The sequence below is a fragment of the Hyposmocoma kahamanoa genome, unplaced genomic scaffold (genome assembly GCF_003589595.1).
Source record: "Hyposmocoma kahamanoa isolate Upper Pololo Valley unplaced genomic scaffold, ASM358959v1 204, whole genome shotgun sequence".
NCBI lineage: Eukaryota > Metazoa > Arthropoda > Insecta > Lepidoptera > Cosmopterigidae > Hyposmocoma > Hyposmocoma kahamanoa.
In genome coordinates this window covers 2,484,160-2,500,352 of record NW_020653728.1, presented here as the reverse complement: position 1 = coordinate 2,500,352, position 16,193 = coordinate 2,484,160, and the positions used below count along the sequence as shown (strand labels likewise).

Here is a 16,193-nt window from a genome sequence, read left to right as displayed (position 1 = left end):
GTGTAAATTTATTTTACCTATGGAATAAATAATCTTTGACTTTGACTTTGACTTTGACTTTGACTCTTTAACGCACGTCGTCAAAACACTGGGTCATAAAATACACGGTATGTCGCCATCCTTCTTTATATTAAGAAGAAAAGATTTTTTTATTAAAACCTGTCATAGACATAATCCGATGAATCAAAATACACCAAGCCAATTAAGAGGCAGAGTTTCTATAATAATATGGTTACAGTTGATATTCAAAATTTGCCATTTACGTGGTTTAAAATTACTTACAAAAGGTTCGCAACTTCTGTGTAACTACGTGGATTAAAAACCAGAAAAGTGATCTGTTTTATTGTTTCAGGTTGTTTCTACTTATGATATTGGAAATAAATCGATACTTCCAATGAACACTACCCGAACTTAATTTTTGGGCCTGTTCCGTTTCTATTTTGATTTTTGTTTTTTTTTTATTTCATAAAATGCTTTTTTGTTTTTTTTTTCCAATTTTGTTTTTTGTTTCTATTTTTTTTTCACAACATTCGGGGAGCATAATATTAGTAAATAAATATGGCTACAAAAACAACAGAAAATGACCAAAAAATAAAGTTGATGTAGTGTTCATTGGAGGTATCGAAATGGTTAATTGTGTAGTCATTCTTCTCAGGGGAATCTGCGTTACGAATGAATAGCAAATGTTTAATAAATTCGACGATTTCAAATGTAATTTGCTTACCTATGAAATGAAGACGTCTTGAATTTGCCCAGAGAGTTTAATTCCTTGACTACACTTCTAAAATCTTAGATAAATCTTCGAAATTTAAGATTTTAACATTAAGCCCGACTAATGACACAATTTGTTCAGAAATTAGAATATCTAGATTAAGCGCGAGATAACTTTCGGGCAAAGCGTTTATGTCGTGCTATAATCTTGATTGTAACTTTCAGACTTAAACACTCTTAATTTCGTATTATTTCAGATAGAGTGGAGGAAAAAGTTTTTAGCGATAATGTCGTCTATTTCATATTTATATTTTATGAGGAAATTTTCTTTATAGCAGTTTCTTGTGAAACAAGTATATAAGACGACGTGACCGAATGGTTTGTACATCGGTTTTCGTGGTGTCGCCATCTCTGAGGTCCCAGGTTCGATCCCCGGCCGGGAAAACTAACTTTTCTGTTTTGTGTGGTGGTACCGTCGTTGTATCTCCAATCTCCATACTGCCCTCGAACGAAAAAAAGGCACAATTGCTGTGTAAAGTACGCATAGTTTTTCGTTACGGGCAGCTTAGCACATATAATTTAGTTACTTAGGTGGTTTCAGAGTACTGCGGACCGTCCGCGCGGAGCACCGGGGTGGAGTAACACGTGTGGCGTTAAAATATCGTTTTACAGTCACGCGGATTGCTCCGCACGGAACCGCGTCTTCCATAAATATTCGCACTAAATTAACACGTTCGTCGCCGACTAGAATTTTCAATAATGTTCAAAATATGAAATGATTGTTTTTGGTCCATTTGTTTACGTAATTATTTTCATTATTTGGCTCTAGTTTTTATAATATTTAGTGCCGGGCCGGGGTACACGTAATGTTCGATCGATGTTTACTTAAAACTGACGTACGTCTTTCATATGAGATTGATATTTCATATTAACCATTTTTTGATTAGTTTGTAACTTTTAAGTCCAATTAGAAATTTGAGTAATTTTTGATTATTCGAAATATACATATTTTTTCTTCTTAGTCTAGAAAAGTGTGCATGCCATCAAAAATCCTAAAAACCAAGTGGCAACAGCAGTTTGTCAGGGCCACGCCGGTCATGTTATATGGCTAAATACGTAGCGTTTGCCACATGCGGCGTGAACGAGCATCGCAAAGTTAGGTGCGTCATGCCTGTCATTTTAACCCTCCACGGCCCCAATAGATAGATAAAGTCAATTTGACCCACCACGGAGATGAACGTGTTAATTACTCCATTCAGAGCATTGCGGATTCTACGCATGCGGACGGCCCGTAGGCGGACAGTCCATAAGGACCGTACGCGAAGTTGTGAAACCGGCCTTACTTTTTGATCAGACCAATGTATCTGATGTTATGTAATATATTTTTATTATTTATTTATTTAAATGTACTGAATATTATAGTTATTTTTGCAGCAGTATCACTCAGAGCTTTTAATTGCAAAGACGCTACTGCACCCGTCATCCGGAGATAGAAATGTTTCCAGCCTTCTGGGCACGATGCCCCAGAGTACGGCCCTGGATGAAATTTGTTTACTTATAAAGTTTTGTATTTATAAATTTAAATATTGTATTATCATTTCTAGCGTAAGTAGATATGTGCTTAATTTAATAAAAGACAATAAGTATCTACCTGACACACGGCTCCTCTGATTTGGTGCCCCATCTGCCCACATAGCGCCGTACAAGGCGACCAGTCCGTTGTCATCCAGGAATATTCTTTTGCGTCTTCCAGTTCGATCAATCTACGACAAAAGTGTTTTAATGTAATACAGATAAAAATGACTTTTGTTAATTTCTTAGTGTACGGTGAATTACGTATTGTGCTCGTTTGTCATAACTAATGCATTTGCATATTGGTAACTTGCGGGATATACATATATACATCGTCATGCCTGTCTCCCACCTGGTTAGGCAGAGACTATGGACCTCCCCTTGCTACGCTCCTGACAGACGAGTAGTCCACTTGCAAACAGTGATATGGAGTGAAATGGATTATTTTAAATAATTTTCAAATACTTCAACAATACAAAGCCATAATTTAGTATAGTCTGAACAAATCAGTGTCAAATATTGACTACTCTTGCAAAAGTTGCTATCTTTTTTAACCGACTTCAAAAAAGGAGGAGGTTTTCAATTAGATTGTATGTTTTTTTTGTATGTATGTTACGCGATAACTCTGGCTTTTGTGCTTTTGATGATTCTTTTTTTGTTGAAAGGAGGGTACCTAATATTAGACATGACTGGTTGACGACTTTACCACCTCAGTCAACCGTGACCATGGGACCTGTAAAGGGCCCGAAATATCGGTTTGTTTGAAAAAAACAAATATACGCATTTAAATTCTGGAAAAATATATTCATTTCCTACGTGTAACAATCTCGAAAACCTAAGAACACGATACTAAATAAGATATTAAAAAAACAATTAGAGGGGGTTATAGATCTTGTTTTGCTGATTCCAGATATGTTAATAACTAGAGATGCCACGAATATTTAGCTACTATTCAGTATTCGGCCTATTCGGCCACTTTTTTAAATATTCGGTATTCGGCCGAATACTACGACTATTCGGCCGAATACCGAATATCAAATAATGAAAAACCACATATTATTCAAAATGTATCATGTATTTTCATCACAAAATTGTTGCTTTAATACTTAAAATCAATCAGTGGTAGGTTGTGATGAATGAAAACAAATTTTCAGCAGTGGTTGGTAACAAACAATTGCGCTTTTCCTTACAAACAAGTCCTGCTTCTGAAAATAGTAATATAATATAATATAAGTAAATATAATGAAAATAGTAATATTTCACTATAAACACTACTGCCAGGAGACGATAGATAAATCTTAGCAAATTTTGACACGCTTGGATACTGCTTTGCGTTTGCTGACCACCACTTGTAAGGCTCTGGCGTCCGATTTAGGCGAACAGTTTTCAAATAAAAATCGATTTCATGTGCAATAGAACTTTTTTCCACATCCTCATCATTTTGCGTATTATCTGTAGCGACTTCTTCAACACAAGTCCAGAAACTGTCATGTATTGCTGCTATCGTTTTATCAATTTTTAACATAAACACCAGTTACCTCCGCACGCAGCGCAATGAGACAGGTCGTAACAGGTCACGCGTGAAATGCACAGACCAAATATTCGTCGTTTAGGCCGAGAGCGTGCCCGAATATTTGGTATTCGGTATACGGCCAAATCACTATTCGTGGCATCTCTATTAATAACTCAATTTCGGCTAAAATGTCGGTTACGTCAGTTATGATTTGACGGGCCGAGTATTTCCCTAGACGAACTCTTTCACAAGAATTTCTATTACTACTGAAATGAAGTCTAGACTAATTTAAATTATTGTTATTGCTAAAAGTTTAATTTACCTGCTTTCCGAACTACCCTCAGTTGTCTCTTCGAAATCTCTCAAACTCTCCGGCTCCCTGGCTTCAATTGAGTTACGGCTGTAATCTTCATTCACTATAATAATATCGGAATCGTCGTCCTCAGGGAAGACAATTTGTTTATCTTCAAGATTTACTACTATAGTCCTTGTTGCTCCGCCATAGTTTTGATAGGAGAGGACTGGATCCGCCATTCGTTGACCACGCGAGTTGCCGATTGTCTGAAAGTTCCAGAACGACTGAACATATCAATTACACCTGTTCTTTAATTCTTGATGCTGCTTTGGTAATTGTAATAAGAACGGTTATGGATTGTATATTCACGAATATATAACGTAGGTATTAAAAAAATCATACCTTGGTATAACAAAGCCACATATCGTCGGGGTGATTGCAATTACGTGTACTTAATCTCGGTAATTTAGTCGTCAAATTGTTTGCTGCAGATACGAGCTTTTTACCAATACTACATACGAGGATTTGCACTATCACCGACGATATGTAAAAACGTCAAAAGCGCTTTTTCATATGAGAGTCATAAAAATAATTCAAACTACATGAAACAAATGCATATCGTCGTCTTAGAGTGATTTATATGTAATTTTTTAGGACGAAGATAAAAATGTGGTGTAAAATGCAGTAAACGCAATAATGTTTGTAGTTAGCATTTTAATTAGTTAAATTATACATCTTTCAGATACTATATCACTTTAATAATATATTTGAGAAAGAAGTTTATAAGTTTTTCTTCAAACATCAGTAAAAACGAACTATGTGAAAACGCGTACGAGAGGTTTTCACTTTAACGCGTCTATTTAAGAATGTTATCAAGTAATTTTCTTTGTAAAACATTCAAAGTTCTTTCTTGAAAAGTGGTCATTTCGCAGATGTGGTCTTGTTACACCAGGGTTGTGATATATTAAAACTTTTTTTTTAAAGAATGGCATTGTTATAGAATTGCATTTTTGCGGGAGCAAGGTGTAGTGATTATTTTATCTATGGCGTTTTACCAGGAACAGTGAGGTCTTTGCCACTTGCATATTGGCAGTAATAGTATGTAGTGAGTACTTTGCCATTTGTATTTTGGCGGGAACAGTAGGGTACTTTTGCCACCGAAAGGCAACAGTTGTCAAAATCTAACGTGTAATAAAGGAATTTTATTTTTGAAAATGTAAATATAAAAAATTTAAAAACCTGGCAAATACAAAAAAGATTTTTTTTGTAATTTATATGAACGAATATTATTTACAAATGCGTAAATGTATGAATTTTGCGATACACTTGTTATGTGGATATAAAACATTAAAATTTTGACTAAAAATATGATTATATGATAAATGTGATTAAAAATAATAAATAATCGGCTGTATGAAATTAGTATAAAGATAATACTTGCATACAAAATAACACGTCAACAAAGTGACAATAGCGTTAAACTATGAAATTTAAATAAATGAACCATAATTTATGTTCTTCGCCCTCAAAACTAAGTTAAATTATTAAAATATAAAGTGTTGCAATTAGAAACAAATGAAGGGTAATTTAAACCCATTATAGAACTTCTTAAAACCCTGAAAAACAACCACATGCAAACATCGAAATAAAATAAAAACCAAACCTCAAAATGGTACATACATTGAGTCACACACTCATGTTATACAAATTGTACAAATTTGAAAAATACTGGAATCTTTTTACAAAAATTACTAGAACTATAAGAACTACTTAAGACTTATTGAATATTAGACACAGGACTCGTACATCATATAAATAGGAAAAGAAATCAACAATTTGTACACTTAAGTGTGTCACCGTGTGTCCCAATTTCAAACCTGAATATGCGATCGAATCAAAACCTCAGAAAAACCAAACCTCAAAATCAAAACCTCCAAAAAAAAACCGCATTCTCTATTCTGGAAACTTCTCACCTGAAGTTGCATTATAATGTAATGTATGCACGGGAGTACTCGAGAGGCACTACTCCTCTTCGGAGGCAGCATCTGAGAGGGCACAGCACTCTCCTTTGAGTCCCAAGCGGCGTGCAAGTAAATATGGGTTAGGTTTCTTTGTAAACTTTCGCTGTTAGTTATACTAGTTTGTGGGTGGACAAATCGTTGCTTTTTAAGAATCAAATTAAAGTAGTTAAGTTTTTTTTAATTATTGCACAACTATATTCAGAATGTATTAAAATTTATTGTGAATAAGATACCGAGCATTCTATTTGTTAAAATAATCGCGTGTCAACATTGTGCCGTTATACGAAGTCTTGTTCTCCTAGAAAACCATCGAAATGTATATTATCTAAAAAACAATAATACAAGGAACACAAGGCAAATTAGTAACACTAGTGGCATCCCAGCAAATATTATAAATGCGAAAATCTGTTCGTTACATTTCACGCTTAACCAGGAAGGAAGGACACAGGCTACTTTAGAAAGAGGGTCGCCCAAGCGCGCCCGTGCACGCCTGTGGCGGCCTGTTCGGAAGCGCCGATGGTCCATAATATCAACTATATAGTTGGCCACGACCGTGCCGCTGTCAGCGGCAGCTTAGTACGGGGCGGCGAACGGCAAGAACAAATATATTAAAACGCATGAAGTTCGCCACGAGGCGCACTACAGGCAACGCACGCGATTTTTGCAGAGCGGTTACGGTTACGCGTTGTTAAATGTAATCAAAAGTTTGTACAGTCATTCTCGTGTATTAGTAAAACTTGTCAGGATATTTACTGTATAGAGACTTCGTACAACGTAGAGGATTCGCCATGTTTTTACCGATCTTTATTCAATTTTTAGATTCCTTCCCTCGTATTGAAAATATCATATTTAAAATATGAACTGCTTTCGAGCATAACGCCGTGTCTAAATACGCACATCGCCGAAAGCTACTGAGCCTACATGGCGTGTACAACTCGTCTACCTACTACACCTAGCTAAGCCAAAAGTTGCAACGAAGCCGTATGCTCTCGACACAAATCCGAATACGTGCCGCAAAACGCGTCGGCCCGGACTCGCCCGTTTCGCGAGCTCGCCCATACAAATCGGTGCGTTTGACATCACGGGTCGTGCGAACGCACCATAAGAAATAAACAATCTTTTCATTTTTGACGCGAAAAAACAATAACACGTTTTAAATCCGAAAAAATTGTTTCATTTCCATAACAATAACAATCGAACTTACTCAAAATTGTAATTAACAAACAAAGTGCCTTTGGTTGATTAATATGTTTTATAGTATATTTTCTAAATGTTGGACGAACAGCGCCTTAGACACAGCGCCAAAATTTTAAGGGACTGCGTGTCTTTGACGCGTGACGGGTCTGTAAATGATAATCGTATCTATTTGGATAATTTTCAGGTTAGTTTTCTCTTCCTAATTCGGTGGCAACTTTTATTATTTAAATGTTCTAGAATTATCATGAAGTATTATTTAATATTCAAGCGGAGTATCCTGAAATATTATTTAATATTTTAATAGTAGCAGTAGAGCTCTTTCTGAAAAACTTCGTCCAGGGAAGTACAGCCACCATTATTAGTATTATTAGTAGTTCAATGGTCGCCAAGCAGTAATGTGAGCATTACTGCGTTCCGGTATTGAAGTTCCTCAGATTTTTGCGATTAGTGTCACTTATGGACAGGCGTGCAAAACTTGTGCGTCCCGTCACATGGTATCATAAAAAAATAATAATAGAAATTGCCACTGAAATCAGGTAGAGAAAATTGATCTGAAAATTACCCATTTGCAAAGAGAAATCTGTAGCACAGAATTAAGCTAAAGCTTCTAAAATTTCTCAAACTTCCTAAGGGAATCTATCTTACGAATGAGTGGTAGTGTTAATTACGATTTTGTAATTTGCTTACCTAACTTTGCAATGGACGTTGATAAGCAATAAAGTGACAACTAATCACGATGATTGTTTTGCAAAAATGGCGAAAGTTTAAAAGTTACTTGTAAAATGGAAACTTTTATTCTTATCACTTCAGGAATGATGGATGGCTGTGACTTATTTTGGGAATTACTCTGGTAATTCCCAAAATAAGTGAAAATTTGCGACGATAACTCCCATTTTGTGATTGCACAAGGTAATTTAAAAAAACATAACAGTTTACACCCTTCCCTTCCCTTGTGGTGAATTTCGAAATGCTATTTAATCCCAAAAAATATAATCATAGCATTTAGGGCGTGTTGGACGACTGACTGTCGTGACTGTGTCGTAGATATTTTTTATCGTTGAACGACTGTAATATCTAGCTGTTCACGGTAGCCGCCTTGTCGTTTGCACGACAGAATCGTTTGATGCACAGCAGTCGCCGCGGGGTACGAGAGGGGAGAGTAGGGAGCAGAACACGTGCAGACAACGATAATTAAAACGAGACAACAATAGTAGCTGCGATTATCTGTCGTTACGTTTTTATCGTAATGTTTTATTTATAGTCAGACGACTGGTGTTCTAGCTCTTCCTTTAGTCTTGACAGTCTGTCGCCGTAACGTCAAAAAAGTCATGAACGACCGTATAAACGCTTGAACGCTTGTATATTTTTTGACGCTTCAAAAAATATACCAGTCACGATACTTTAAACTGCACGACTATCTGTCGTCACGACAGAATGGAAACGCGCCCTTAGCGTGATTTTGCTAATTTACCAATAAAGATATTTTAGATTTAGAGTTTTGACTAAGTATTTATTAGATTTACGACCTCGAGTCGGGTGCCTTGCACACCGGTTTTCAAGGTGTGGCCATCTAGAGGTCGAGGTCGAGGTTCGATCCCCGGCCGGGTCATTGTAGAAAAACAGTTTTTTCTATATTGTCTTAGGTGTGGGTGTTTGTGGTACCGTCGTTGTTTCCGATTTCCACAACACAAGTGCTTTAGTTGCACTTATTTAGATTGATAATTTGGCTTGCTGGGTGAAACAGCTCTGTGTACAGCACACGGAGCAATAGCAATTAGGGTCTACTGAAAATCAGCGTTACAGTCTTTACTCGTCTGTGACATAAGCTGAGTGGATCCTTTTATATACACCACAGCCGCACAACACAAATGACATTTATTCAAATTAGGTTGACTGTTTAAAATTGGATTATGTTTGTTTCGTTGTCTTTTTTGTTATTTTATTTTTTGTTTTCTTTTGCTTTATCTTCTATTCTATTTTAGTCAGTGGCTGTACTTTATAAGTACAGGTCTTTTCCCAAATAACATGTTATTGTACTTTACCTAATGTAAGGCTTTATTGAACAATATATTATTATTATTAAATTTGTATTCAATTATTTTTTGTGAAATTACTTCACTAGTTTGTTATAATTATTAATACAATCATCGAACACCTAGAAAAAAATCCTTCGATTCGAAGCGACGTCTTCTCGCAAGCCGTGCCAGACGCTAGATGTCAATCTAAGCCACGGAACGAACTAGCGGACCTCACGAATTTTTCTATGTGCTGGTTTTCAACGACTTTTTAGCTGTAGCGCCGTCTATGATAAATCTATGAAAGTATTTCGTCACCCAGTTAGGTAACTTCACAGCTACCAGCCCTGGCTAGGGATATCGCTATTAACTATAATTAAATTTGTATTGAATTGATATTCAATTATTTCTTTTGTGAAATTACTTTTACTGGGATATTAATACAAAGATCCAACACCTAGAAAAAAATATTCTTATTATTATCATCTTTTTTACTCGTTTCTGTATATTTTTTTGTGATAAATTAATTCTATTCTGTTCTATTCAATACGGTTGTGGCTATATATTTTACAGTAATCAAAATACCAACCCCCGTGGCTGAGTCGTATTAGTTAAATAGCCTGGTTGATAAGAAGGTTAAATTCCCGATAGAAGCATTTTACGAAGCGAACTTTTCCAATCGAAAACTTTTGATTCTTTGAAGATGTGATGCAGCTGAAAACGGATTACATCACCGGAGTAATCTAAAACCTAAATCCTATATATTTAGAAGGATCTCGTACTTGGCAGTATAATATCTACAGTATTACAGCGTATATCTACGTATTTACTGTGACGCCGTAACCGCCAACTGTCGTCAAAGACGGTCACCACATTAACTATGCCATACATAACCGAAGGTTAGTGCTTTACCTAAATAAATCATGTGAACACATCGACGTGACTATGGTATCCAGACACACGGGTGTGACTAAAGCTTAGTGCCCATTATCTATCAAAATAGAGCGCAATAGATAGTAAGCTTCACAAATTCACCGGAGTTCGAAATCGAAGCGTGTTATGGATATTAGCTAATAAGATACTTAATTAAACCTAAGCAGGAATTATATTAAAATCAAAACTTGAAACGTGTGCTGTATTGAAATCACTAATACGTCCATAATAAAATTAAAGGTAATGTAAGTAACAAAGATTTATCGACTTATACCTTTATAAAACACGTCAATCACAATGAGATAGGCAAGATATACAGACCTCTATATCTTATCTATGCTCCTGACACATCTCTAATTAACCCTGTCTATAAAATTTGTAGCAACGTAATTAACTACGATTTATCCACCCACATATTTGTAAATTGTATCAATCACAAACAAACATAAACACACATAGAAATATTTGCTATAGTCATAGTTGTTATACCATTTTATCATACCTGTGTGACTTGCACATTAACACCGTTGTTCATAATTATTCGGATGTATATCACCCTGTTCCGCGTGATCACGTTGGCGGGACTACAATATAAGTCTATTACTCCCGATCACATGGACGTGACTAAGGCTTAAAGCTCATTATCTATTTAAATAGAGCGCAGAAAAGACTTCTGTGTTGTAATAAACGTTGTTCTGTTATTTTGACTAAGTACTATAGAAATGTCATCAAATCCTAGTAGTGTTTGACATAGTTTCATTGATAATGGGCCTTATAACCCATAACTCATCACTCATTGGTGTGAGTACAAAAACGCACGGGAGTGACAAAGGTATAACATCCTATTACTCATAGCGTGACCAGGTCTCATAAAGCCACGTAAAAGCGTAATTACCAACACAGGTATGAAGCGGATTTAAAGATTGACATAACAATTAATAACCCTCGTCATATTGTTGAACGTCAAGATTCTACTGATAACACGAACATGTCAAAAGTCCTAAATTAATAAGTCAACCTTTAGGTACTCCTTTGCAATTGGTACTACGGTACTGAAACTCACCTCATTCTCGTCGTAAACGTCTCTAGCTTGTGAGTTGAAGCTAGGGGATGCTTTGGTGCTTGTAGTGGCGGTATTGTAGAGTGCATCTCGAACTTTGTCTAGATTTTTCCCTAAGGAATAACAAATAAAACATTACTTCATTGCATTAGCAAAAGCACAGATCTGTTTTTTTTATAACATCAAGTGACGGAACGACCATACTGCCAGATATTATATTATAATTTGTCTTCAATGTGTAATTTTCTACCACTTTTTTTGCGGGAAATCGCTATAGGTATTTACGGTAGCCATTTTGAAACTCTGACCAATACATTACTGATTACAGTATTTATTTTTTAAATGTTTTTAATTTTTTTAGTAGCAGTAGAGTTCCTTGTGAAAGAGTTCGTCCAGGGAAGTACACTGCCACCTTAATTATTTCAACTGCCAAGCAGTAATGTCAGCATTACTGCGTTCCGGTTTTGAAGGGTTAGGGTGCTGGTGATGTTACAGGCACATGTGACTTGTCAATTTATGTCTCAGGGTGACGGTCGCATTGGCAATACCCTTTAGATTTTTGCGATTTAGTCCCGTCCCATAGTATTATAAAAAAAAACTTTAATACCGCACGGGCTTGTTGGTTAAAACCTCTAAAGGCTCCGAAGGTCATAGTTATCATTTTTTAATATATATTATCAAGTGACAGGCGCCTGATGGTTAGCTACAAGCCTGTCCATAACAGTTACAGTGCCACTCAGAGCTTTAAATTACAAAGATCTGAGGGGCACTGCCACTGCGCCCGTCACCCTGAGACATAAGTTGACAAATCCCATGTGTCTGTAATTTCACCAGCAAACTTACCCTTTAAAAACTGGAACACAGTAATGCTGACATGATTGACATGACAATAAGCAACTACTCTGTACTACATATCTTTCACAAGGAGCTCTACTGCTACTAAATTAAATTGTTGTGTTTAGGTTGAGGTAAATCACTCCTTTTTATATCCAACTTCAGGACAAATATATTTCCATAATGTATATTTATAGCCTGATCTGTGGCAAAATATTTTTTAAATTGATCCATTGATACTCCGATCCGATGGGACTCGAACAAGCGCACGAAAATTAAACTTTTTAATTTTCGTGTCGTTCGTTATGTTATTTAAATTCGTCGAAGAACTAAAATAATTTCAATAATCACTTAATCACACAAAATAAAAGTACAAGCAAGAATAAAAATTGATGAGGTTAAAAATTCAGAACGCATCCGAAGATAAACTTGTTTTTCTAATTAAGAAAATTGATGTTTTATAGTTCAGTTGTTTTTCTTTCATCTACCATTTTCCTCGCCATAGTGAGGGGAAAAGTTGTGTGTTTCGCTCGGCAGCAAGTTGTTTTGCGTTTCGTGCCTTGAATCCCTCTCTACGCTCAGGAATCAATCTTAGCTTCCTTCGCTTGCTCAGGTTTCTTGCATAACAAATAACTATTATTTTTGTATGATAGTTAAATTTGATGAATTATTAAAAATCACGGAACTTAAGTTGTTGTTTATGATGTTAGTAATATAGTCCTGGGAAGTTGTTTGTATTTTATAATTCACCCCTATATTATTACATACTTATATTAAAAAGAATTATGATTTTTACTATTCGTCAAACACCCTATTATGACTTTTATATGTTTACATTTAGTTTCATTATGAAAAAGGGAGGTGTATTTCTCTCGCAACTTCAGCTAATTAAGCTGATAAAGTAAACAAAGCCGGGTGATATAAATAGTTACTGTTTCGCAACGCCACTGAGGCACTTTAATCCATTGTAAACAGTATATTTTCACTTTATCAGTTAGTGAACTTGGACTAGTAACAGGTGCATAAACTCAAGTAAATAAAATATTTTTAATGTACCAGTAAGACAACATATTTCGATTAGATTTAGAGTTCTCATATTAGTAGCAAATCGTTCGAAAAATTTCAAAATGGTGGCATTTGTTCAAAATATTAGCAAAAGTATAGGAGAAAGTTAAATAATATTTTTTTTATGAATAAGGTTATAAAATCTCTCATTCAGTACAAAGATCTTTAACAAAAACACATAGGAGCATTTCGACAGCTCGATAACTTGACCCGTAGCTCAGTTGGTAAGAGCAATACTACGTTGCAGTATGTTCGTGTGTTCAAATCCCATAGGGTCGAAAAAGTTTTTCTGTGTTCGTTCCTCATAATATTTTTTTTCTGAAAAATATTTTTTCTAAATGGATATTTTTTCATTACACCTAGACTATTAGCCAATGACCTAAATATATTGTCATCATCATCAACCCATTTATACGTTCCCACTGCAAGGCACGGGTCTCCTCTAAGGCGAGGGTTTAGGCCATAGCCCGCGACACTGGCTGGCCCCATACGTTTTTACGAGTGTTGTGAACCTTCATCGACGTGCAGATTTTCATCACGATATCACCCTTCACGGAAAATCTCATGATCAATTTTAAATAAAATTTCGCACATAAATTCTAATTCGCTGCCTCTACTTGAGAGGCGGTAGGTCTAAGTATTAGGCTATTATGGTTTTGCAAATAAATTGTCAGTCATTTTTTCCAGTTTAAAAAAAGAAAAACTTGGAAAATAGGTAAAAGTTTGTACTAAATCTGCTAAAAAAGGCTCAGAAGAGAATTTGTAAGATGATTTACTATATTTCAATACGGATTTAAGCTGTAAGATTAATTAAGACTCGTCTGGAGCTGGAGTGCTTCGTAAACAATCGGAAGTTATTTACCGGCGCTGAAGAGAATAGAACTTTTAATACACTCTTTTTTTACCAGTCGACTTTAAAAAAGAAAAGTTGATTATCTGTCGGCATTTCTCAAAGCGTATTAAATTCACATATAATCATGTAATTATCGGGCCAAGTGGTCTCATGCTAATTTTACTAGCGGTTTTGACTTAATGAATACTTGTGGGCGATAGAAGCAACACACAGCAGTTTTGCCGTGTGTACAATTAATTAGTCTATACAGTTACAAGAATTGAACAGGATGTGGGTTATATTTTTCTGTGTCTAATGGAGCAATAAATGTTTTTGACGTAACTTCACCTCATGGAAGAATGGCATAACATTCTTCCACGAGCGGTGGGAATTGGAGCTGAAAATATATTGTTAAAAAGAAAATAAAAGTCGCACCTTTGCAATGGAAGTGACTCAGTACTAAATATCAAATTTTCAACTTTAAGAACTCGGTAGTATAAACTAATTTTATTCATTAAATTTTTATTGAATTGATATTCAATTATTTTTTTGTGAAATTACTCCACTAGTTTGTTATAATTTTATTCATTTTTTGAATTGGGTCACTTTCATTGTAAAGGTGCGAATAATCAAATTAAGACTTACCCCTCTGCCGATTCTTGTAAGTCTTCTTGCTGTCACCTGGTCTTTGTTCATGAGACTGATCATCTGATCTTCCGCCTATCATAGCTCGGTATCGCCCGTCCGCCCTGCTGTTGATACATCCATATTAATCAACAATAATTGATATTATTCCCGTAAATTATAATCTAATTGAATTAATTTATTATAGCAAGTGATGGTACGAACAAGTCGTGCGCCTGGTGGTAGGCGATACGACTGTCCATATTAGTTGCAGTGCCGCGCAGTGCTTTAAATCGCAAAGATCTGAGGGGCACTTCCAGTGCAGTTTATTAGCAGGAGAGGTCCTTGTGAAAGAGTTCATCCAGAGACGTACTGCCACCTTACCTACTTCTGCCGCCAAGCAGTAATGTTCAGCATTACTGTCTTCCGGTTTTGAAGGGTAAGAATGCTGGTGAAATTACAGGTACACTGGACTTGTCAATTTATGTCTGACGCAGTGGCAGTGCCCCTTAGATCTTTGCGATTTAAAGCTCTGAACGGCACTGCAACTGTTATGGATAGGCATGTAGCTTAGAAAAAAAGTGCTCCCATCACCCTGAGATGGTGTTTGTAATTTCACCAGTTTATCCTTCAAAATCGGAACATAGCAATGCTCACATTACTGCGGCAGAAATAGGTAAGGTGGCAGTACTTCCGGAAGACCTCTTTCACAAGGAGTGACAATATCACTTTTGTTTGTCAATTAAATGCCTATCGACTGTAGCCATAAATTGTAGCTTTCGGGAAACATAGACAATTTGTGATTGTTTAATATAGGTATATATTTATTTATCATTTACCTGTCAGCAAGTGGAGAAGACGGCTCGTCCAAGGCTTTATGTCGTTCAATCTCTTCACTGGAGGGAAACTCCCCGGGCCGCGGCTTGACCAGCAAGGTGAGGTTGGCGCTGGAGCGACCCGCCACACACGTATAGACGCCGTGGTCGCGGAGAGAAAGAGACGTGATCCGAAGAGCTCCCTGATTTAGACAAAGATGGATATATTGGTACAATTCAACATAACAAGCTGGATAATTTAAACAAAAAAATGTTGAGAAATATTCTTTCAGGTTAAGGACTCGTATGTTTTAATGTCTGTAGCCTGTACCTACCATGATTCGACTTTTGATAATGTTTTCTTAACAATCAATGTATGCGACCATATACTTTGAAAGCGAAAGTAATCACTTATTGAAAAAAAAGTTATTCTTCGGAAAAAGTAAGTGAAAATTTGAAAAAGCGATATTCTCGTTTAGTTACGATATTGTTATGAAAGTGCGATATGGTGTGAAAAGGAAAGTTGGTATAACAACGACTCCGACTCACCTTTTTGGAAATTTTGTACTTCTTCGATTTGGTGATGATCTGATGGTCCTTGGCCCACTGGATTTTTGTCCTGTTGTACCCTTTGACTGGACACTTGATTTTTACTTGCGTACCGTAGAATATTGTTGCTGAACCTCCCACTTTCACTGTCACCTGT

At 36.0% G+C, this 16,193-nt stretch overlaps 1 protein-coding gene across 1 annotated transcript in view; it reads right to left on the bottom strand.

Annotated features, from left to right (window-relative positions):
* Positions 1–2,362: 2,362 nt before the first annotated feature.
* Positions 2,363–16,193, bottom strand: part of LOC113227250 (ADAMTS-like protein 1) — a gene marked incomplete at its 3' end in the record, with an annotated part of 291,597 nt that continues 277,766 nt past the window's right edge. The window contains exons 14-20 of the mRNA XM_026460145.1: positions 16,037–16,189; positions 15,512–15,690; positions 14,694–14,800; positions 11,321–11,430; positions 6,065–6,157; positions 4,119–4,375; positions 2,363–2,474 (exon numbers count right to left, since the gene is read on the bottom strand). Of these exons, the coding sequence (XP_026315930.1) occupies positions 2,363–2,474; positions 4,119–4,375; positions 6,065–6,157; positions 11,321–11,430; positions 14,694–14,800; positions 15,512–15,690; positions 16,037–16,189 (1,011 nt within the window). The remainder of the gene's footprint in view (positions 2,475–4,118; positions 4,376–6,064; positions 6,158–11,320; positions 11,431–14,693; positions 14,801–15,511; positions 15,691–16,036; positions 16,190–16,193) is intronic.